Source organism: Anomaloglossus baeobatrachus, chromosome 6, assembly GCF_048569485.1.
Source record: "Anomaloglossus baeobatrachus isolate aAnoBae1 chromosome 6, aAnoBae1.hap1, whole genome shotgun sequence".
In the NCBI taxonomy this organism is placed as follows: domain Eukaryota; kingdom Metazoa; phylum Chordata; class Amphibia; order Anura; family Aromobatidae; genus Anomaloglossus; species Anomaloglossus baeobatrachus.
The window spans coordinates 506,598,768-506,622,933 of record NC_134358.1 but is presented as its reverse complement, the minus strand read 5'-3'; the positions used below and the strand labels follow the sequence as shown (position 1 = coordinate 506,622,933).

General features: G+C 41.3%; 1 protein-coding gene across 1 annotated transcript in view; it reads left to right on the top strand.

The window, feature by feature from the left end:
* PTPRN2 (protein tyrosine phosphatase receptor type N2) overlaps positions 1 to 24,166 on the top strand; it is a 1,389,072-nt gene that overhangs the window by 344,167 nt on the left and 1,020,739 nt on the right. Inside the window, exon 3 of the mRNA XM_075315450.1 lies at positions 18,438 to 18,551. Coding sequence (XP_075171565.1) covers positions 18,438 to 18,551 — 114 coding nt within the window. The remainder of the gene's footprint in view (positions 1 to 18,437; positions 18,552 to 24,166) is intronic.

Genomic DNA, 24,166 nt, shown 5'->3' with positions numbered 1-24,166 from the left:
TAAAAGAACTAAAATTTGTATTAGGTAATTTCTGTTAAAAATAAAAATGTTCAAAAAGGTAAATGCGTGTTACTTAATATCCCTGCCCGATGTAAACATTTTGAAAGCAGATTTTAGCTCATGAGACAAATTACCATGACAATCAGCCTATTTCTTGCATTTAACACAAAAGAGTTATATTTTGTAGGCCAGTGTTACCCACATTCTCGCTGATCACACCCTTACATGTAGCAAGGGTAGAAAAACCGGGCACAGCTAATCCAAGACAAATGCTGCTGTTGAATCGTTCCTTGTAGCACATCCCAAAACATAGACCATGCATAAGATCCAAATGGAGACAGAAGCAGACGGCACTCATCGGCATCCAAGTAGCGGTATTTAATTAAATATTTTCATGCAAGGGTACAAGTGGTGGGGGAGGGGGAGGGGAGCTCACAACGCCGGACAGCGGCGGGCCGTTTTGCACTCCTTGTGCTTCCACGGGTCCTGACCCACAGAACCCATGGAAGCTCAAGGAGTACGAAACGGCCCGCCATTGTCTGGCGTTGTGAGCTCCCCTCACCCTCCCCCACCACTTGTACCCCTGCATGAAAATATTTAATTAAATACCGCTACTTGGATGCCGATGAGTGCCGTCTGCTTCTGTCTCCCTTTGGATCTTACACCCTTACATGTGCTTTAGATGGCGCACACAAGCGGTCGTACGGCTGGAAACCAGGGTCCTCTGTTTACCTATCAATGGAAGGCTCTTTGGATAATCTCCCATTAATATTTATCATCTACCCAAAGGAATAACCCTTTAAGAATGACCGCAAATGAAACAGTAAGCACAAGACTTTTATTTCTTAGTATTTCTTTTATTCTGTATGGCGTTTTCATTTCATTAGATGCACAGTGGAGGCTGGTAAATCAATCTATGAACAAGTGACCTTTCTGTGACAGCATTTTTATTCGGCGTACAACCGCTTTGGTGTATTATGTCAATGCAAGACCTTATTTTTAATCACTGTAATGTATGAGGTGCCATGTTAGACCAATAAGGATCCTGTACGGCCTCTCTTAAATGTCTCAGACATGAGTGCTTATCAAGTAAATATTCAAAGATGAGGCCAAATATTCCATTAATATATATTAACCTCTAATAAGGTGTCAATTTATGTTAGTCTGCGCACACAAATAAATGTCTGAATGTCAGAGTTTGGTCTTATTAGATGCCGTCTGCAGGTCATCATACCCATAAAGCTAAGAGTGGTGTTAATACTTTGTAGACTATCCCGAAGTTCTGTTCTGTAACGGAATCTGTCAACAGGTTTTTACCTCCTAATCTGAGAGCAGCATAATGTAGGGGCAGAGATCCTGATTCCAGCGATGTGTGACTGACTAGTCACTTACTGCGCTGCTTGTTGTAATTTTCGTAAAATCACTTTAATCAGAAAGAGATGATCATTAGAGGAGTAGTAAACCTGCTCATATTTATGAGCTCTGTATAACCCCGTCCCCACTACTAATTGGCAGCTTCCTGCCTATGCATAAGTGTACACAGAAAGCTACCAATCAGTGGTATGGGCGGAGTTTTACAAAGTTCAGCATTCAGAGAACTGCTTAATTTACAGCGCAGAAAAAGTTATTTTATCAAACTGACAGCATGTGGCCCACTAAGTGACACATCACTGGAATCAGGGTCTCTGCTCCTTCATTATGCTGCTCTCAGATGGGATAGCAAAAACCTGTTGACAGATTATCAATTTAAAAGGCAGAATGTGGGAAGAATTTATTTTTATATTATCTGTTAACAGTATGAAATTGGAGTTTGATCAATAGGGGTCCAATACCTGAGACCCTCACGAGCACTACAGTGGACTCCCCCATCCTCTGTGTACTGTAGTGTGATTTTGTGCAGAGGAGTTCAGGAGAGGTTCTAGTGGTTTTCCGAGAAAGAAAGAAAAACTGCAGCTTCATCTCCCTTCCTTCTTTCTACTTCTAACCATATCACTCAAGGGGCTGCAGGGGAAAATGTGTTCTGAGTATTGCAGATGGGACTGGGGCGATAGAGGCTCCTGGAAGGCATAAAACATGCTACATACTCTTTAATTACTTACTGCACAAACTATGTTACACATAAATTAGAGTACATAAGTTAACATTTTTTTGGCACAAATAAGCGTAAAAGCCAGTGACACGGTGGACCCAATCAGAATGGTTCCTAACTCCAGAAACTCACCTCGCTATGTACCAACCAGGGATCAAAATAGACGGGGCAGAGCAGGAGCAATGCCTGACCGTGGGTAACATCTGCCTGTGGAACGCTGAGTAGATAAAGCTTACAGCCCGGGGTTTGGGGAGGGCATGCCCCCATATGTACTGAGCCCAAGAAAGTAAAGCAAAACCAAATATCAAGGCCAGCACACCTGTAAAGGCCCCGTTACATGCTACGATATATCGGGCGATATGTCGTCGGGGTCACGGATTCGGTGACGCACATCTGGCATCGTTTGACATATCGTAGCATGTGACAACCACGAGCGACTGTTAACGAGCAAAAATACTCACCTTATCGTTGCTCATTGACACGTCGCTCATTTTCAAAATATCGGTCATATTCCTGGATGCAGGTTATTCCTCGTTCCTGAGGCAGCACACATCGCTCCGTGTGACACCTCAAGAATGACGAACACAGCTTACCTGCGTCCCGCTGGCAATGCGGAAGGAAGGAGGTGGGCGGGATGTTATGTCCCACTCATCTCCGCCCCTCCGCTTCTATTGGCCGGCGGCTGTGTGACGTCGCTGTGACGCCGAACGTCCCTCCCCCTTCAGGAACAGGATGTTCGCTGCCCACAGCGAGGTCGTTCGTGAGGTAAGTACGTGTGACGGGGTGACCGACTTTGTGCGACACGGGCAACAAATTGCCCGTGACGCACAAACGATGGGGGCGGGTGCGATTGCACGATAAATCGGCGCGTGTAACGGGGCCTTTAGTATAAGAAAACTATAGACGTGTAAACAGGGGCAAACAAACCATACCAAAGGGGCACAAAAGGTAAGGGGGCCAATCTCTTCTTCAAGCGTTGATGGAATTATGCATTATGATGAGTCATTGGAGTGCAAAGAGCCCATATATTGTTCATGTGCAAGGGCTTCTTCTGTCCGTGTCTGAATCTAGCTATACATATACACTAGGAAACTAGGAAATACAACCTAGAATAAAAACACGTTGCATAGGCACACTGCAGTAAATAAAGAAATTGTAACATATGTATAAAACGTTGCATACATAGATAACATTTTTTTGATCAAAAAAGCATGAAAACCACCCATCCGAGAAATGTTTACTCTACTGACTCACCTCGCTATGTGCCAAAAAATGTAAGTTAAGTATTCTATGTTTTTAACTTACTTAGTGCAGTTTGTCTATGCATTATGGCCCCTACTCATCACTGCCTTTGTGCTCGGCTTTTGTCTTCTTTTGCACCTTTTTTATACGTATATGCACAATTCATTCGTCTAAAGGGCCCGTTACATGCAACGACATCGCTAATGAGATATCGCTAGGGTCACGGAATTCCTGACGCACATCCGGGGTCGCTAGCGACGACGTTGCGTGTGACACCTACGTGAGACCGCTAACGATCCGAAAAAAGGGAAAAATCGTTGATTATTGACACGTTGTTCCTTTCCAAAAAATAGTTGATTTTTTAGGACGCAGGTTGAGGTAGCACACAGCGCTACGTGTGACACCCCGGGAATGACAAACAACAGGGTTCCTGCATTGTCCAGCAACGAGGTGGGAGTGACAATAATGCGGCTACTCTCCGCCCCTCCGCTTCTATTGGTGGCTCGCTGTGTGACGTCGCTGTGACGCTGCACGAACCTCCCCTTAAAAAAGAGTTTGTTCAGCGGCCACAGCGATGTCGTTAGTAAGGTATGTGCATGTGACGCGTACTAGCGATATTGTTCGCCACAGGCAGCGATTTGCCCGTGACACATGAACGACGAGAGCGGGTGCGATCACTAGCAACATCGCTAGCGATGTCGCAGCATGTAATGCGGCCTTTATTGCATCTTTTTAAAGTCTATTTTTTATGTGCTTGTCTGTTTTTTTTCTGTTTTTCCACTTTGTGGGCAGAACCTGCCTATTCTAGATGTCTTTGCCTGATTCATCAATTGCAACTTTTTGAAAAGTGGCAAAGTTTGCTGCAACTTTACTCCAGTCCCCCCTCTGGAGTGATCTTCTGCACCCATATAATCATGCAAATTTTTGCACAAAAAAACCTGTACAAATAATAAGAGACTGGAAAACTGCTTGCACAATTTTGGTGATTTTGGTACAATAATCTCTAACAAATGCCACAAGAGAAAAAAGAAAAGTGACAAATAACAGACAAATATGATGAATTTGTGCAAATGTTTTTATTCTAGGTTGTAGTTGTTAATTTGCATGGAGTATATGTGCACTTGCATATTACACTTATACTAACATGTGTGCTGGTCCTGATTTTGGTTTTACAAATATTTTTATATACACCCTAAGTAAGTAATGTTTATGTTCTTATATGCTTTACAACTAATTGACACCTTGTAATAAATGTGATCCAATTTCTTCGGAATATGGTATACATTTGATGTGCAGAATTTTTTGTCAGAATCCAAAATATGGGGAAGGGAGGGAAGTTGATCCAGATTGGGAACGCTGGCAGAGTCAAATTACATTTTTTTTAGTTTCCAATCAGAATTGAATTTAGATGGACTTTTAGTCTTTGAGGTGCTCTTTGATTTGCTTCCTTCTGTGATTTTAATCTTTCAAGCATGTAGTTACTGTATATTGACACTCAATGTACCAGATTTGCTCCTGTATAAAAAAAAATACATGTGATCAGTAGATTTGATGTTTTTTTCCCTGATGTCCTGATGAAGGGAGCTGAGTACTCCTGAAACGCGTAGACCTGTGCATGACAATAAAAAGACATTAATCAATCATAATTTCTGGAGTGGTGAATAGCGTGGTACTACAACCCGATTCTTTTTCTCATCCTCCACATGATATCAGTAGAGACAGACACACACAGAGATACATAGAGACAGAGACACACAGAGACACACAGCAACTGATACAGAGACAGATACACAGATAAACAAAGAAAGTCAGAGACAGACAGACAGAAATACAGATACAGCAAGACAGAGACATACAACGGCGGACACTACAACTAGTATATATATATAAAGAGAGAGAGAGAAGAATAAATAAAACAGGTGACATTATTAACCTGTGCCAATCTTGCATGGCAGCGCACATGGCTGGAAAATACATTTTTTTGCACTATTATACTTTCCTTTGGCGTGTTGCCTTTCTTTGGCTATATAATTTCATTTAGTTACATACTGTAGTGTATGCTTATCAGCCGGAGTATTATGTGTTGATGTCGCATAGATGACTTGCTGCGTGTTGGTGAAAACTACAGTATAGGGAAAGCACTGCGTTCAATATAAAAAAAAACATTAGTTTTCCATTAGGCCTGCATTGCAAAGCAATAAAGCACATTAGAGAACAATTAACACATTTCTAATTAGATGTCAGGAGGCATCAGCAGACAATCTGGCACTTGCTACATCTCAATAAATGAGGCTAAGCGCGACCGTATATTATTCCGTGTTTAGTTTATTTAATAGAAAGATATTGTTCTACCGTAGGATTGTCACATATAAGTTTAACTTCATACAAGTTCTGAATACTATGCCAGGATCAGACAAGGAAAACCTGTGGTCTAATAGCCACATGTCGCGAGCAATATAGTGCATTTCTGCCTTAAACACATTTGCTATATTTTCACAGTACTTTTTGATGCTATTCTTCAAAAAAACCCGTCTCCATGTAGAGCATTAAAAAGTAATATGTGATTTATTAAATGTGTCCCAGAAGGAAGCCTATAAGGTCAGAGAGTAAGGGCGGCGTCACACGCTATGATATATCGGGCGATATGTCGTCGGGGTCACGGACTCCATGACACACATCTGGCATCATTAGAGATATCGTAGCGTGTGACAGCTACGAACGACTGTGAACGAGCAAAAATACTCACCTTATCGTTGCTCGTTGACACCTTGTTAATTTTCATAAAGTTGTTCCTCCTTCTGCGCGCCGGTTGTTCGGCGTTCCCGAGGCAGCACACATCGCTCCGTGTGACACCCCCCGGGAACGACGAACACAGCTTACCTGCATCCCGCCGGCAATGCGGAAGGAAGGAGGTGGGTGGGATGTTACGTCCCGCTCATCTCCGCCCCTCCGCTTCTATTGGGTGGCCGCTGTGTGACGTTGCTGTGACGTCGAATGTCTCTCCCCCTTCAGGAAGTGGATGCTCGCCGCCCACAGCGACGTCGTTAGGGAGGTAAGTATGTGTGACGGGGGTTTAACGACTTTGTGCGACACGGAGCAATGAATTGCCCGTGACGCACAAACGATGGGGGCGGGTGCGATCACTCATGCGATCGCACAATAAATTGGTGCGTGTAACGCCGCCCTAAATCATAATCTACCATAAGAGAAGACATACGTCAAATTGGATACCAAACTAGACCACCATGGAATTTGCAAATACTCCACCTATATTTGCATGTCTCTTTCTTGTCTATAAATTTTTGGCCTGCAATATATTTTTAATCACATATCCTAATGTACTTTGTTGCTACTTATTTTATTTGTTGTTTTTTTGCAGTTTCTGAATAAAACATCTGCTATTATTTGTAAATATGCTGTTTTTTTAATTTGCTGATTTGACCATGCTTATCACAGTTGGCCTTTTATAGGCACAAAAATACAGATTCCATCATAAAACTTTTGCCATACTCATAGCTGACTGAAAGGGGTTGCCCACTACTTCTAAGTGAGCCGCCAGCCGCACCTCTCACTTCCTGTTAATTACTCATATGTCTGAAGGTGGGGCGAAAGCATCGAACAGTGATTGGGTGACCTCATAATCTCATGTGAGCCCCAGGAACGCAAGCGCCAACCCAACTGGATTGGGCCGTCACGAAAGGGGAAAATAGGCTGTTTTGTTTTAATGAGACGAAACATGGTCAATGAGAAGGGGTTGTTCAAGTAGTCAACAAACCCTTTAATTGAAGGATATAGAGCTCTGGCAAAAATTAAGAGACCACTTCCAAATTTTCAGTTTTTCTGATTTTTCTCTTTATAGGTATATTTTTGAATAAAATGTGAATTGTTCTTTTATTCTAATTGTCTCTCCAGTAAAGGAGACAAACTCTAGCACAGCGCCACCTATTGGAAGTAGCGATCCTAAAAGTCACAAGTGGATTTTCAACAATCCTTTGCAATATGACTCAGGATATATAAGCCAGATCAGAATCCCAATTTTCAGCCACGGTGTTTCGGGGTGCTTGCCCCTCGTCAGTGCAAAGTATGGGGGTGTCTGATCTGGCTCATGAGAAAGCTATGTGGGGACCACGGGGGAACACTATTCTCCTTAAGGAGACTTTGCAAGCCAGTCTGGCTGCCAGGTAAGGGGACTTATAGCTGCCACGCCCCTCTAAGAAATATTCAAATTGTCTCTCCAGTAAAGGAGACAAACTCTAGCACAGCGCCACCTATTGGAAGTAGCAATCCTAAAAGTCACAAGTGGATTTTCAACAATCCTTTGCAATATGACTCAGGATATATAAGCCAGATCAGAATCCCAATTTTCAGACACGGTGTTTCGGGGTGCTTGCCCCTCGTCAGTGCAAAGTATGGGGGTGTCTGATCTGGCTCATGAGAAAGCTATGTGGGGACCACGGGGGAACACTATTCTCCTTAAGGAGACTTTGCAAGCCAGTCTGGCTGCCAGGTAAGGGGACTTATAGCTGCCACGCCCCTCTAAGAAATATTCAAATTGTCTCTCCAGTAAAGGAGACAAACTCTAGCACAGCGCCACTTATTGGAAGTAGCGATCCTAAAAGTCACAAGTGGATTTTCAACAATCCTTTGCAATATGACTCAGGATATATAAGCCAGATCAGAATCCCAATTTGCAGACACGGTGTTTCGGGGTGCTTGCCCCTCGTCAGTGCAAAGTATGGGGTATTCTATAAACTACTGACAACATGTCTCTGAATTTCCAAGCAATGAATTTTGTATTTATTTTCTGAAAATGAGAAATGTCAAAATAAAAAAAAATGCATTGCTTTCAGACCTCAAATAATGCAAAGAAAACAAGTTCATAATCATTTAGAAACAACAATACTAATTTTTAAATCAGGAAGAGTTCAGAAATCAATATTTAGTAGAATAACCATGATTTTTAATCACAGCTTTCATGCATCTTGGCATGCTTTCCACCAGTCTTTCACACTGCTTTTGGGTGACCTTATGCCACTCCTGGCACAAATATGTAAGCAGTTATTCTTTGTTTGATAGCTTCTGACTATCCATCTTCCTCTTGATTACAGAGGTTTTCAATGGGGTTCAGGTCTGGAGATTGGTCTGGCCATGACAGGGTTTTGATGTGGTGGTCCTTCATCCACACATTGATTGACCTAGCTGTGTGGCATGGCGCATTGTCCTGCTGGAAAAAAACAGTCCTCAGAGTTGGGGAATATTGCCTGAGCAGAAGAAAGCAACTGTTTTTCCAGGGCAACCTTGTATGCGGCTTGATTCATACGTCCTTCATAAAGATTAACCTGCCCAATTCCAGCCTTGCTGAAGCATCCCCAGATCATCACCGATCCTCCATCAAATTTCACAGTGGGTGCAAAACACTGTGACTTGTACTCCTCTCCAGGTCTCCGTCTAACCATTAGACAACCAGGTGTTAGGCAAAGCTGAAAATTAGGTAAAGGAAATTCAACAAACATCTTTGTGAAGGACTTATGAATCAATCTGCATACAATGTTATCCTAGAAAAACAGTTGCTTCCTTCTGCTCAGGCAATGTTCCCCAACCGTGAGGACTGTTTTTTCCAGCAGGACAATACGCCATGCCACCTAGGTCAATCAATGTGTGGATGAAGGACCACCACATTAAAGCCCTGTCATGGCCAGCCCAATCTCCAGACCTGAACCTCATTGAACCTCGTTTTCTTTATTTGATCATTCCTCATTTTCAGAAAATAAATACAAAATGTATTGCTTGGAAATTCGGAATTATGTTGTCAGTAGTTTATAAAATAAAAGACAAATTTACATTTTACTCAAAACTATACCTATAAAGAAAAAAAAAGTCAGAAAAACTGACAACTTTGCAGTGGTCTCTTAATTTTTGCCAGAGCTGTATGTTTTTACGATATAGTAACTGCTTAGCATCTTTGAATCAAGGATTTTTTCCACTTCATGCTCAAGGCTGCCTCCAACCAACACAGGTGGAGAGGGTTATCAAGAAGGTGCACCAGCAAATCATATCTCTTTAGCAAAGATTTGAGAAAGATATTGGGAGTTCGGAATGAGGGGATAGTTTTATATGGAAGGCTACTGGATTGACCACCTCAATAATCTCATAAGGACCAATGAACTTGGGGCCCAATTTTGCAGAGGGAACCTTGAGTTTGATATTTCTAGTCTAGCAAAGCTCGGCCCATTTATGCCCCTCTTATTAGCAGATGAGGTCGGTCTATTCTATGCACTTTTCAGGTTTTCTCTGACTTCAGACCAGACAAGTTTCAACTTGTATATAGATTTATCAGCCTCTGGATTCTCAAAGGTTGTAAAGGAACCAAAATGTGGATTATACCCAAGATCATAAAAGAATAAAATAGGATTGTTATATCAAGCATCACTCGCAACAACAGTGTGGTGCCGTCTTGTGGCCGAAGCAAGAGCCGCCACAGTGGTTTCTTGACAAAATAAATGGATCACATATCACACAATTACAACACAGAAATAACACCCTCCTAAGAAATAGAAGCTCTTGCTTTGGCAGGTACAGGTTACCTATGTGTTGCAAAAATAAAATAAAAAAATTGGTTGTTATTAGAGATGAGTGAACCTGAGGTTCGGTGTTCGGTGTTTTTTCCAAACACAGACTTTCCAAAAAAAAACAACACAGTTCAGGTACTTTACTTATGCAAACCACTTCTGTGAGCCGCTTGCAGTGTTTGAATGGCCCGCACTGGGGGTAACAACAGCATGATCGGATGTAGAGTGTACAAAAATAAAATTGAAAAACCTCGCCCACCCGCCCCCAGAAGTGTGATGTTTATGGCTGGTTGCATGTGGGCGGAGACCCGAACTGCCCAATAAGTGACTTTCATTGGGGTTCAGGTAAAGTCTGGTCCCAAACTGAACTTTATCTAAAGTCCGGGTGAACCAACCAAACTTCAAAAGGTTTGCTCATCTCTAGTTGTCATGTAATAATTCGTTTCTCCAATCGTCCTCAGTGCAAGCATCTATCTGCTGGAGGTCTCAGCAGCTGGATTTGTAGGAAACAACTCATAGCAAGACATCAATAAGGCATCAGTGATTTTTCTTGTATGCAGAAAAAAAAAAAACAATCTGAGTTTCATCAGTGATTTTTTTATCAGTTTCATCAGTGTTTTGTCAGTTTCTATCAACAAAGTTTCATTAGTTTTACTTGTATGCAAAAAAAACCCCAAAACAACAACTGATGGATGTTCTTATATCAGTTATAATCAATGAACAACACAGAAAGTACTTGTAGGAGAAAAACTAACATTCTGAATGTGCCCTTAAAGTGAAAGGTGCTCGTTAGGTGAGATGTTCAGTCATTCAAAAATATCTAGGTGAATGAACTGCAGAAGCACAAAAGAAGGTTTGATTTGTCTTGCGCCATAATGCAAATTGTGTATGCCATTGAAATGTGGTCCTGAAGAAGGGTGTTATCAATACCAGGAATGGCAAGAAAAACAAACAAATCAATTTTAGAACAAATCAAGCAAGACATGTCACTCAAAGCAAGGATCACCAAGCTACGATTTGCTTACTCTGAACACATGAAACGAAGAGCGCAATCACTAAAGAAGGACATCATGGTCTGAAAAATAGAAGGCATAAGCCAAAGAGGAAGACCAGCAACCTGATGGCTTATTACTATCATCAAGATCATGGTGGAGAAGATCCTTCTGGACCTATCTAGACTCCACGACATTGATCTTCCTACAGAGCATTCATCCAACATGTCTCCATGGCTCGAGATCGAGCTGAAGGCCTTTAAAAGAAAGAAATATAGGATACCTCTTCTCAAGTCTCCTAGGCTCTCTGCATATTCGAGTGCAACTGTAGGGATCTACTGGATTAACACTAAAGAATCAATTTTAAAGCAGAGGAGATATGTCTTGGAGCATTTAGGGCAAAGAGTAGAGGATACGTCACAGAAAGCAGATGACCAGTGGACACTTTACAACTTTGCATTCACTTTGATACACATCAAGTGGTGGCAACCGGTTTAAGGATTCTAATATACTTCCCGACTTCCTTAGAATTAGTATCAAAGTAATTTGTAATTTACAGTATCTGACACTAAGAATTAGTTAGTCTTTTTCTCTATTTTTACAATATGCAGATCATGAGACTGGCAGTAATAATCAATAAGTGCAACTTTGTCCTTTTAATTAAGCCTTCTTTGGTCTAATTCCAATTAAGATTACATTCTAATAGCAGATTTCATATTGTAAATGTAAATTCATATGGAATAATGAAAAAGAATAGTCCAATCATTGAATTACGCTATCTTTTTGTATGAGAAATAGAAAAGTAATCTGAATTGTGACAGTGCCCCTTCCCCAGGAAGCCAACTTAATGAACGATGCTCCAAATTAGGCTTAATTAAGAGATAATTAGTAGGTATACTCTAGAATCTGTTGATGAGGAGGTTGTCACTTTGTTCTGATGGCATATAACTAAATAAATGAGGCTTCGTTATTACTCCATTTTCCCAAGTTTTTTCTCCGTTTTTATATTTGAAAATGCAATTCAGTTAATTTGTCTCATTATGCTGCTTAGTGCTCCTGCTTTTAGGCATATATACCGTTTTGTTTGTTATTTACATCGGGACAGAATAATTGTCAGTCGAATGTATAAATGGGCTCATAAAAGCAAGGAATTGTTCTGATGTTATTTTCATGCTTTGGAGGCCACTTAGTACAATGCACAAATGAAATTGCTAATAAGGATGTGCCATTGCTTTTGTAGTTTTACTGCAATTTTTATTTTTTTTTCCAATGAAAATACTTTACTGTATTAAAAAAATCAAACTACAAAAACTCCACATGTGAGGAGTCTTTCAACCCACATGATAAAATGGCAGAAGGTTAGGTTAATGTGTATCAGTGGGTCACTCTGCGTAACCCTAGTCTACGGTCCAAAACAATGCCATTTGGCCGTAGACAGGAGCTTCTAGGTTCCCCGGCTCAGCATAAAATTTGCCGGCCTGGCGTGATGGCACATGTGCAATGTGCAGTGCGCAGGTGAAATTTTCCTAGCCCGGCTAATCATAAACTGAAACTAGAACCCTGGAGGGTAAGGAAATTTGCGCAACTCCTGTCCATTACCTGATAGCACTGATCCAGATGTTAGACCAGGGTTGCCCAAAACTGAATCTGTACCTTTCAACCATTTTGTCATCTTAGTATTTTGATCATTTTTTTTCCTGCTTATTTGTAAGTTGACTGTCGGGGGGCCTAAAAAAATAAAAATTTTATGGAAACGTTTGCACAATTTCAACATTTTGGATCTACTCCTGATTTTACATCACAAAGGGACCTCACAGATAGAAATGGAAAGATATTGATATAAATATTAACTTCTGACTGTGGATTCTAACCATGGCTCCCAATCATTGGAAACGGAATGGGATATATAAAATTTGCCTTTGATTATTGTATAAGTCTATTAAAGGGAATCTGCAGTCATGACATAATAAGAGTTTTTAGATGTAGCATGTACACAGCTTTTTATATACATTGTCTATTCACAGTAAGTTGCTAATCAGACGAGGTGCATAGTCAGACCATTGCTCATGTGCCATGTAGTCCTGGCAGTGATTATCTCCTGGTGCTAAAACCTTCTTTGTATGGAAACAACCACATAATAGTTGACGCATTGCTGAAATCTGTCTTAGGCCCAACCTCATGCAGTCCTCAAATTACATAGCAAAAATCTGCTGACAGATTCTCTTTAAGATAGAAAAGTCTTATGGATTATATTTGCCACCATGGCTGTGGAGTCAGTAAGCCAAACTTCCAACTCTGACTCTTCTATTTTTCCATATTTTGGGTCCCATTGCAGTCCTGACTCTGAATTCTCTGTAAACCAGTCATATATATTTATTAATAACACATTAACTGTAGTAGAAAGAAGTTTTATGAATAGAAAATGCCTTTTTCTAATTTGTCATTTTGTAACATAAATTTATAGACTTATAAATTCCTACAAGAGCAAATATGCCGCAAGCTATGCATTCAATAAATTAATTATACAAAATTAAGGGTATTTAATATTTTTATCTTAACCCCTTCACGGCCTTTGATCGGAGTTTATATCATTGTCACTTGCAGGTCATTGGTGATCGCGCGGGCACAGGAGCTGTGCCCGCTTTATTGCAGCTGGGAGCTCTGAGTAAGCTATAGCCGAGCTCCAGCTGTCTCAGCTAGGCATGATCCCTGGGTTGACCCTGACTATTTAACTCCCTAAATGATGTGATCAATAGCTATCGTTGCATGTAGGGACTGGCAGAGGGAGTACATCATGATGACCTCCGGGAGAAATTGAGTAACACATTGTATTGTTCATTTTCTCCCATTATCCCTTTGAAAATTAAAAACATGGGGCCAAAGCAAAATTTTAGTGGAAAAAATTTGTAATTTTCATTTACTCAGACCATTGTTATACAATTCTGTGAATTGCCTGAAGGTTAAAAATTCTCACTAATTCCCTAGATTAATTCAATGAAAGGTGTAGAATCGAAAATGGGGTCATTTGTGGGGGTTTCCGCTGTCTTGGTATGTTAGAGGCTCTTCAAATCTGGCATGGCGTCCGCAAGCTATTCCAGCCAAAATGGCTCTCTTCCTTTTTAAGCTTTGTCATGTACCCAACCAATGGTTTTCCATCATATATCCGCTATCTCTGCACAACAAATTTTATGGTGCATATTCTCCTGTTGCCCTTGTGAAAATGCAAAATTTGGGTCATTTTTGTGGGAAAAATATGAATTTTTATTTTCATGGTTCAACATGATAAAATTCTGTCAAGCACCTGGTGGTTGAAGCTGCTCATGACACATCTTCACTTTTTGGGGGTTTCCACTCTTTAAAGACATCAGGAGCAAACAATTTTGCATTCCAAGAGTCAAATGGTACTCATTCCCTTGCAATCCCTGCCGTGCGCTTAAACAGTAGTTTCCCACTGTGGCATTTTGGCGTACTCAAAAGAATTTGCTCTACAAATTGTATGGTGCATTTAATCTTGTTACCATTGAGAGAATGTAGAATTGGGGCTAAAACAACATGTTTGTGGGAAAAATATGATTTATTACTTTCACGGCTCAATGTTATAAAATTCTGTGAACTCACCTAGGGGGTTAAAGGTGCTCAGCACAAAACTAGATAAATTCCTTGAGGGGTTTAGTTGTGTGGGGTTTCTACTGTTCAGCGACATCAGGGGCTCTGCAAACACAGCATGGTGTCCGCTGTCGTTTTCAGCCAATTTTGCATTCCAACAATCAAATGGTGCTCCTTCTCTTCCGAGCCCTGCCGTGCGCCCAAACAGTAGTTTTCCAACACATATGGAGTATATCTGTACTCAGGAGAAATTGCACAACAGCTTTTATGGTGCATTTCATCTTGTTAACCTAGTGAAAGTGCAAATGTCAGGTTAAAGTAACAATTTTGTCAGAAAAAGAAAAATTTTCATTTTTCCTTCCACGTTGCCTTAGTTCCTGTGAAGCACCTGAAGGGTTAATAAACTTCTTGAATGTAGTTTTGAGCAGTTTTTAGAATGGCGTCGCTTTAGGGTATTTTCTGTCATATAGGTCTCTCAAAGTCACTTCAAATAGTTTCGTAAATTTTGTTGGAAAAATGAGAAATTGATGATAAACCCTTCTAACTTAAAAAAAAATTAAAATTATAGTTCAAAAATGGTGCTGATGTAAATTAGACATGCGATAAATGTTGTTTATTAATATTTTGGGTGACATATCTCTCTGGTTTAAAAGCATAAAAATGAAAAGTTTGAAAAGTGCAACATTTTCGCCAAATTTCCGATATTTTTTCAAATAAACGCAAAAAATATTGTCCTAAATTTATCACTAACATAAAGTACTGCAAGTCATGAAAAAACATTCTCAGAATCACTGGGATCTGTTGAAGTCTTCCAGAGTTACTACCTCATGAAGTTACATAAGTTAAAAAAAAAGACTCAAGTCCATCTAGTTCAACCTTCATCCACCAAATATATATTTTGTCACTAAAACATTTAAAACCGACATCATCCAGCCCTTTTTTAAAAGTTGTTATAGTGGTAAAGGAATGGATGTGGTAGATTCAGTCAGCAGTCCCCCCACCGGATTGTAAAGTGCTGCGGAATATGTTGGCGCTATATAAATAAACTTTATTATTATATTATTAGCAGTCTGTGTGGAGGCTAGCCAGTTAGGATCCAGGAAAAGCAGGAACAGCTGGACTAAACCAGAAATAAGTTGCCACATCTGTATAGGTGACCCTTAAAGGGAACTTGCCACCAGATTTGGCAACTATAAGCTGTGGCCACCACCACTGAGCTGTTATATACAGCATTCCAGAAAACTGTATATAAGAGCCCAGGCCGAGCTGTATAACGGAAAAACACTTTTATAACACTCACTTGGGGGGCAGTCAGGTCCATTGACGTTGCTGCTCTTCTGTCCGGTGCCTTCTGTCTCAGGTCCGCCGCCTCCTCTCTGCTGCAATCTCTGTCCTCCTACTTTTGAGACCCAGTGTGGGTACCGCGTCTACGTCATCCACACAAGCCGTCATTGCGCTCCTGCACAGGCACACTTTGATCTGCCTTGCTGAGGGCAGATCAAAGTACTGTAATTCGCAGCCACAAAGGAAAGTTAAAGACCACCCGCACATGCATACTACAATACTTTGATCTGCCCTGAGCTGGATAGATCAAAGTGTGCCTGTGCAGGACCACAATGCTGGCTAGTGTGGATGATGTAGGATGTGTTATGCACACGGACCTCAGATGAAGAAGGATGGAGATCGTCGCAGAGAGGAGGTGGCACACTGGAGAGAGGAGGCGCTGGACCGGAGAGCAGCGACATCCATCGGACTGGATCATCCCTTAGGTGAGTATTATAAAAGTGTTTTTTATGTTCTACACAGTAGCCTGGGCTCTTATATACCGCATTCTAGAATGCTGTATATAACAGCACAGTGATGGTGCCCGCAGCTTATAGTCACCAAATCTGGTAACAGGTTCCCTTAACCTCCAGTGGCTGTGATTCTAAGGAAGAAGTCGTCCAGTTCAAAACACGTAGATCAATAAACCATTGTTTTAAGGATTACCACATGATATGAATTTCCATAGAGCAACACAGGAATGTACCACATCCATTCCTTTACCATTTCCTATCAACTTATTAAGTCTGTGGTCTGCAGCAGATCAATTGATTCTCTGCATGCTAATATGCTCTGAGGTGAGCATATACAGTGGAACCTTGGATTACGAGCATAATTGGTTCCGGGAGTGCGCTCTTAAACCAAGTTACTCTTATATCAAAGCGAATTTTCCCATTGGAAAAAATTGAAACACAGACAATTCGTTCCACAACCCAAAAATATTTACTGCATTTATACAAACTTATTACAATAATACAAAATAAAGTACTGTATTCATATAAATATTACAGTACGCTGATATAAAATACTGTACAGTAAAAAGCATGTAAAACAAATTAAACTGCACATTAGCTTACAATAGAATTGTTGGTGTGCGGGAGGTACAGTATAAGCAATGTGCTGCACTGGTCAACAGCAAGAAAGTACAATACTGTATCCACAAATGCAAATTGATAGACATGCTGTATAGTATATACTGTACTGTGCAATGGTATACTGTGTACAGTATACAGTAAATATGAATAGATATTTGCCTCCAGGGCGGGTCCGAGCGTGGTAAAAGGACAGAACCGGAAGTGTGCACGGTGGGATTTTGGTCGTCTTGCAAATCATTGCTTTTTTTTTTTTTTTTGTTTTTTTCTTTTACTTTAGAGATCGAATCCAATCTAAATGTATACCAGTCTCTTCCACGTATTTATACATCAATTTAATATTCCTATTATCGAAATCATTGCTTTTAAACCAAGTTACTCATTTTTAAAAAGCTTTGCTTGTCTTGCAAAACGCTCTCAAACCAAATTACTCTTAATCCAAGGTTCCACTGTATTTGTTTTTATTTCATTTAAACACCAGATAAGACCCTATTGCGCTGTTTCCTTTCAGCTTCCATAAAGTGACACTGATCAGAATTGAAAAAATTGGCCTGGTCAGGAAGGTGAAAATAGGCTGGGCTGTGAAGGGGCGCATTTTTTACTTTCTGAATTCTTATATTACAAAACTTTGAAAGTCACAATATATTTTTTTCTATTTTGGAGAATTATGGTATATAATATTTCATTTTCTGAGATAAATCTTAAATAGTAATGCTAATTGTATGTCTATATTTTCATACAATTTCTACTATTTTCAAGCAGTATACTTAGTTACAGCTGAAAAGCTCACAAAGCAAACCCTAGTTTTTGTGATGATAGTCTAATATTTAAAGAAAAACATGCTCTGAGCAAAAGCTGATTGCCTGTATTTTTCTCAATATATGCATTTTCCTTGGGGGAGGTGACAAATATAATCTATGCACCGCCCCTAAGGAGCTGCAGTTGGCATAATACAGTATTATCCAAACTATTTCTTTAAGGTGATTGTAAAAAAAAAGTTCAATGTCATTGCTGTTTTTGACTGTACACTATCTAATCTTATTTCCACTTGTATATAATAATATATAACTCATTCATTATCATTCATTATTTTCTACGATCGCTCATTTCCTTTTCAATGCCAGTAACAGAAAACCAAACTCAGATATGAAAAATAATACATTTCTTGTCACATTTTCAGCAATCAACAGACTAGACAAACACCAATTAAAATCCGCTGCCTTGTTATCAGTGCTCCTAGATACTGTATATCTTCGTCATACACACTCTGGAGATGGAGATTTGTATGCCTCTTGAATGTTAATGTATGCGTTATACAAGATTTATTGCCACTGTTTATTTTATATGTTACTTCAACAGAAAAAAATCATCAATCACGTATTTTTTTTCCGCTAAGTGTTTTCCACTTTGCATTCTAAGTACTGTTTATCTTCTGCATTGAGTAATGAAATGGTGAATATGATTATATATAACATGCTTTTCATAATAATTTTTTAAAATATGTCTTTTATTTTCTCTTAAAAAGATGGAGTGTTCGGTAGATGTCAGCGGCTTCCGGTGATAGACGTGTTCAAGTACGAAGTATCACCCTCTGTTATCCAGCGTCTTAGGACTATACTTCAGAAGTTGTCACATAGAGGTAACCTCACTGTCTTCAGCCTTAAAAAAATGGCTTGTCCCAAAATAACCATTTAGGTCTACCAGGAGTGTTATAAAAGACATATAGATGTTAGGATGGTTAATGGTTCCCTTATATATCTCAGAATTCACTCCCTTAGGCTCTGTGCGCACTAGGCCGTTTTGCCCGCGGATTTACCCGCGGATTTGCTGCTGAAATTTCTTGAGAAATGTCTGCAATCTTTGTGCAGACATTTCCCAGCAAATCCTATGAGAAAAAAAAAAATAGCTGTGCGCACACTGCGGATTTTTCTCAAGAAATTTCCTTGAGAAAATTTTCTTGAGAAACTTTCTTGAGAAAATGAGCATGTCCATTATTTTCCGCAGGTAGCTGCGGTATACCCCCGGAATTTCACTCCATTCACTGTAATGTAATCGCGAAATACCGGGGGTATACCGCAGGAAGCAAATGATGTGCGGTATACCCCCGATATAGCCGCGATTTACCTGCGGTAATGCTCATCGCTGCCTGCGGTTTTGCAGGAAGCGATGTCATTATACCAGGAAGAGGAAGCGGAGCAGAGTAAACACAGACGTCACACTCCCTGGACGCCGCACAGAAGCACTTCCGTGCGACCTCCAGGTCTGTCCCGTGCAGTCTGTGTCCTGCTCCGGCCCCGCGGCTGCCTGCACTGCAGGGTGTCAGTGTCTGCCCGCAGTGTCAGCAGCCTGTCACGCTGCAGCGCAGGCAGACACTGACACAGGCAGACACTGACACTGCACTGCAGGGTGTCAGTGTCTGCCCGCAGTATCAGCAGCTTGTCACGCTGCAGCGCAGGCAGACACTGACACCCTGCAGTGCTGGCAGCCGTGGGGATGACGATTGCTGCTGTCAGGAGGTGAGATCATTACCTGCTGTGACGATCTCCTGCCTCCTGACGTCACCGCTGTCACTGCTATCTATGGCCGTCTCGCGAGCGGCCCGAGACTGTCACTAGCGGTGACGTCACGGGCTCTCGCAATACTTCTGACAACGCGGCGGGCATAGAAGTCAGTGACAGCGCTGACGTCAGCAGTACAGGAGATGATCACAGAAGGTAATGATCTCATCTATGTTCCTGATGGCAGCGCTCGTCATCCCTTGCAGTGACCTGTGCTATTGATGTTAGCTCAGGTCACTACATTGCTCTCCCAGCCAATGGGGAACATTCTTTTCTTCATTGATTGGGACAGCGACTATGGTATGGATCGCCACGCCCCCCCCCCCCTTATTGGATTACGCCGGACGTCGAATTGATTCTTCTTTTCAATAAATTGGTTAAAGAGGGAATGTTTTGGGGAGTGTTTTTTCAAATAAAACTTTTTTTGTTGTCTATTTTTTATTTCTTACTGACTGGGTTGGTGATGTCGGGTATCTGATAGACGCCTGACCTCACCAACCCCAGGGCTTGATGCCAGGTGACATTACACATCTGGCATCAACCCCATATATTACCTCGTTTGCCAACGCACCAGGGCAACGGGATGAGCTGGGGCGAAGCGCCAGGATTGGCACGTCTAATGGATGCGCCACTTCTGGGGCGGCTGCGGCCTGCTATTTTTAGGCTGGGGAGTGTCCAATAACAGTGGACCTCCCTAGTCTGAGAATACCAGACCACAGCTGTCCGCTTTACCTTGGCTGGTGATCCAATTTGGGGGGGACCCCACGTTTTTTGTTTTAAATTATTTATTTAATGTAAAATAACAGCGTGGGGTGCCCTCTATTTTGGATTACCAGCTAAGGTGAAGCTGCCAGCTGTGGTTTGCAGGCTGCAGCCGTCTGCTTTACCCTAGCTGGCTACAAAAGATGGGGGGACCTCACGTCGTTTTTTTTAATTATTTATTTATTTTATGGCTAAATACAAGGCTAAGCACCCTTTAGTGCCACATGAAAGTCACTAAAGGGTGCCAGCTTAGAAAATGCAGGGAGGTGGGACATTATATAGGTCTTTCTCATCTATCTATCTATGGCCCGTTTCACACGTCAGTGAAAAACACTGACGTTTTTCACTGGCGTGTAAAACACGCACATGTCCCTCCGTGTGCCGTGAATTACGGCACACGTGGGTTGTCTAAGTGCAATCCGGGCTCCATTCTCCGTGGCCCGTGATTGCACTTAGAAATCAACTCACCTGTGCGCGCTCCCGCTCTCCATGGTGCTGATCGCTCCCGCGGTGCAGCATCCGGCCGGCGCTGACCCCCGCAGCAGCTGCTTCCGGGTCGACTGTGTCGTGCATCATGAATATGCGCGACAGTAATGAGCCGGCTCAGAAGCAGCAAGCTGCACGGGCTGCAGAGAGCGCCGCTGAAGCCGGGTGAGTAAAAATGTTTTTTATTTTAAAAGCACGTTTTTTTCTGGCACGTGTTTCACGGACCACACCACTGCGTGGTCTGTGGGACATCAGTGATGCCAGAAAATAATGGACATGTCTCCGTGCGGCAATCACGCACACGTGGGTACGCCGCATGGAGACACGTGCAGTGAAAAATCACTGATGTGTGAGCAGACCCATTCATTATAATGTGTCTGCGTATGTCAGTGATTCTGGTACGTTTAAAAAAAAGCACAAACGTACCAGAATCACTGACGTGTGAAACAGGCCTATCTATCTATTCATCTATCCATCTTTTACTCTATCCATTATCTGTCTATCGATTATCTATATTATTTATTGCAAGACCGCAGGGACTAACCTGCGGTAAATCCGCGGCAAATCCGCATGCGTTTTTCCCGCGGATTTTTCCGCAGGTGCGGAAATCTTCAACTCCCAGAAGTTTCTCAAGAAATTTTCTTGAGAAAAATCACTTTTCTAGTGCGCACAGAGCCTTAGATTTCTTTATTTAAACGGATAATAACTATTAATGGCTATGTATGTGCAGCCAACTTTGTATGGAAAATAAGGAGTCAGTTAGGACTAAAGCTTGCTTTACACGTTGCAATTTCGCATACGATATCATTTCAATTTGTTGAACGTGCCGCACAAACGATTAACCCCCGTCACTAATACTTACCCGTCTTTACGACCTCGATGTGGGCGGCGAACGTCCACTTCCTGGAGTGGGAGGGACATTCGGCGTCACATTGACGTCACGCGGCAGCCGACCAATAGAAGCGGTGGGGTGGAGATGAGCGGGACGTAAACATCCCGCCCACGTCTTTCCTTCCACATTGCCGGCTGGAGCCCCGGGATGCAGGTAAGATCTGTTCAATATTCCCGGGGTGTCACACACTGAGGTGTGCTGCCTCGGGAACATTGAACAACATGACGTGCAATTCGTCAGGATTCAACGACGTGTATGTGATGAACGTTTTAACATTCAATCGCAATCGCACGTAGCTGTCACACACTGCAATGTACCTTACGATGCCGGATGTGCGTCACTTATGACGTGACCCCGCCGACACATCGTAAGATATATTGTAGCGTGTAAAGCGGGCTTAAGATGTCTTTTTGTCATGATTATACTTTTATATAAAGTGTATGACTTGTCGTAAATATAAATTTTGGGATAATTCCTTTAACATTTCAGTGTTCATTCGATGGGTCATAAAGGACCACATTAATTATAGGGAATCTGTCACCAGGTTTTTGCTACCTCATCTGAGCACATTATAATTCCATCGATGTATCACTTACTTAACTGGGTGCAGGAGTTGTGACACAGTCAAAGTTCTTAGATGTAGCAGGTGTGATGCTCTAACAATAGGTGTCGCTAGATACACTAGTGGAGGAGAAGTATGATGTTAGAACACTAGATGTCGCTAGCTACACTAGTGGAGAAGTAGTTAAACAAGCCAAAGGTCAAGAGGTGGGAATTTGCGTCAATTACAAGGGAGAGAGAGGGGAGCTAAGGTCAGTATACAAGCTGAGGGTTTGGACGCCAGGAAGACACATCAGGTACAAGGGGAGAGAGTAGAGCCAATGTCAGGATACAAGCCAATGGTCTGGAAGCCAGGAAGACACGTCACGTACAAAGGGCGAGAGTGGAGGCAAATCAGAATAGAAGTCGGAGGGGTCTGGGAGTCAGGAGGTCAAGTCAGGGTCAGGGACTCCGGTGGAGGAGAGTGCTAGGAGAGTGCTATGTCAATTACCTCATGCTCAGGGCATTGCTGGACTTTAGTTATCTATGGTTATGACAACGAGCAACTGACTAATTAAATGTGACTTCATGCATGGTCATGGAAACCTAAGATCCTACAATGACCTGAATATGAGATAAGCAACATTGTGAATTTGGAGAACTATACCACATTTCTAATTAGAGGTATTTGCTATTATTATTATTAATAATATTATTTCACCTTTTACATAATAGGATAGGATCTTGGAGATGGGAATACCCCTTTAAATCTTGCCTTATGTGCTGGTTAACTTCTTGGCCTATGCATAAAGGCGTAATTACAGTGGGTGAAGGAGCTGCAGTTCCCCCATGGCCATGGAACTTAAGGGGGCCTAGAGGTTCCTTTGGGGCCAATATGAGAAGATCAGTTCTATTAAAGACCTGTGATATCTAGAGGCCCAGTTGGAGATTTTCATTGTAGCTCATGACATGAGCTTCAAGTTATGATCCCACCTATAGATCAAGTTTGTTTTTGTTTGGAATTTTTAAAAAGTCGACCTAAATGACATTGATTACATCAAGCCAGCTACTAAATATACGTAGCTAACACTTGAATGAGCAATGTAGTATTTCTTCCTTCCATAGCTCTGATGTTCACTGATACCTTGTTTGTGAAAAACTTACAAGCATCTTCTTGGCTAAGTCAGTCTTAACATTTTTTTGGGCCAAAAAACCCCTTGGTCATTCCTATTAATAGGGCTATGATTAATATAAACAGATTTTCCAATTTTCAATATTTTTGATATTTCGATTTACTCCATCTTCTGAGGAATCTGTTAAGCCCCAAAGAGATGGATCTTGAATTTATTTTTACTTTTTTTTTTTTGCTTTTTTAAGGCTATTGCTAGTTAAAGTAGTTCTTTTCGATCAAAAGGTCTGGCCATTGCCCAAGTAGTTGGTTCACTGAAGAAATAATTTTTTTTATAGTATAATAATTAGATTTCAGCAACAACATAGTAGTTTTCAAAATGTGGAATTCTTCTTGTTTTCTTATATACAGTGCCTATTTGTCATCTTCTAGGAGGTTTCTGAGGGCAAAAGTGAATTACACCGCTGAAGATTTCCAACTCCACTTTATACAGGCCATGCCTCTTCCCCATTCACCTCTCCCCAAGTATACATTTGTACACCTTGGTTCTGTGAAATTAAGTTGCGCACAAGAAACCCTCCAGAATATCTACTTTCTCTGCGATTTTGGAGGATTCAGTGTGTGCCTGTGAGGTCTCCTCTCTTATCAGAAGTCTTAAAGACTAACTGCCATTTTAGTTTTTATTTCACAAATCAATAGTACATATAACAATACGCAACTTTCTAATATATCTTATCAGAGAAACCTGCTTCTTTCACTTACTATACTGATCTTTTACATGAATTATAATCTGTAAAATCTGTATTTGGTGAAGACAGATTTTCCCATTTCTCAGATTGGAGATGATAGCTGGTACTTTTTAAATTCTATGAAGAATTGAAGGGAGA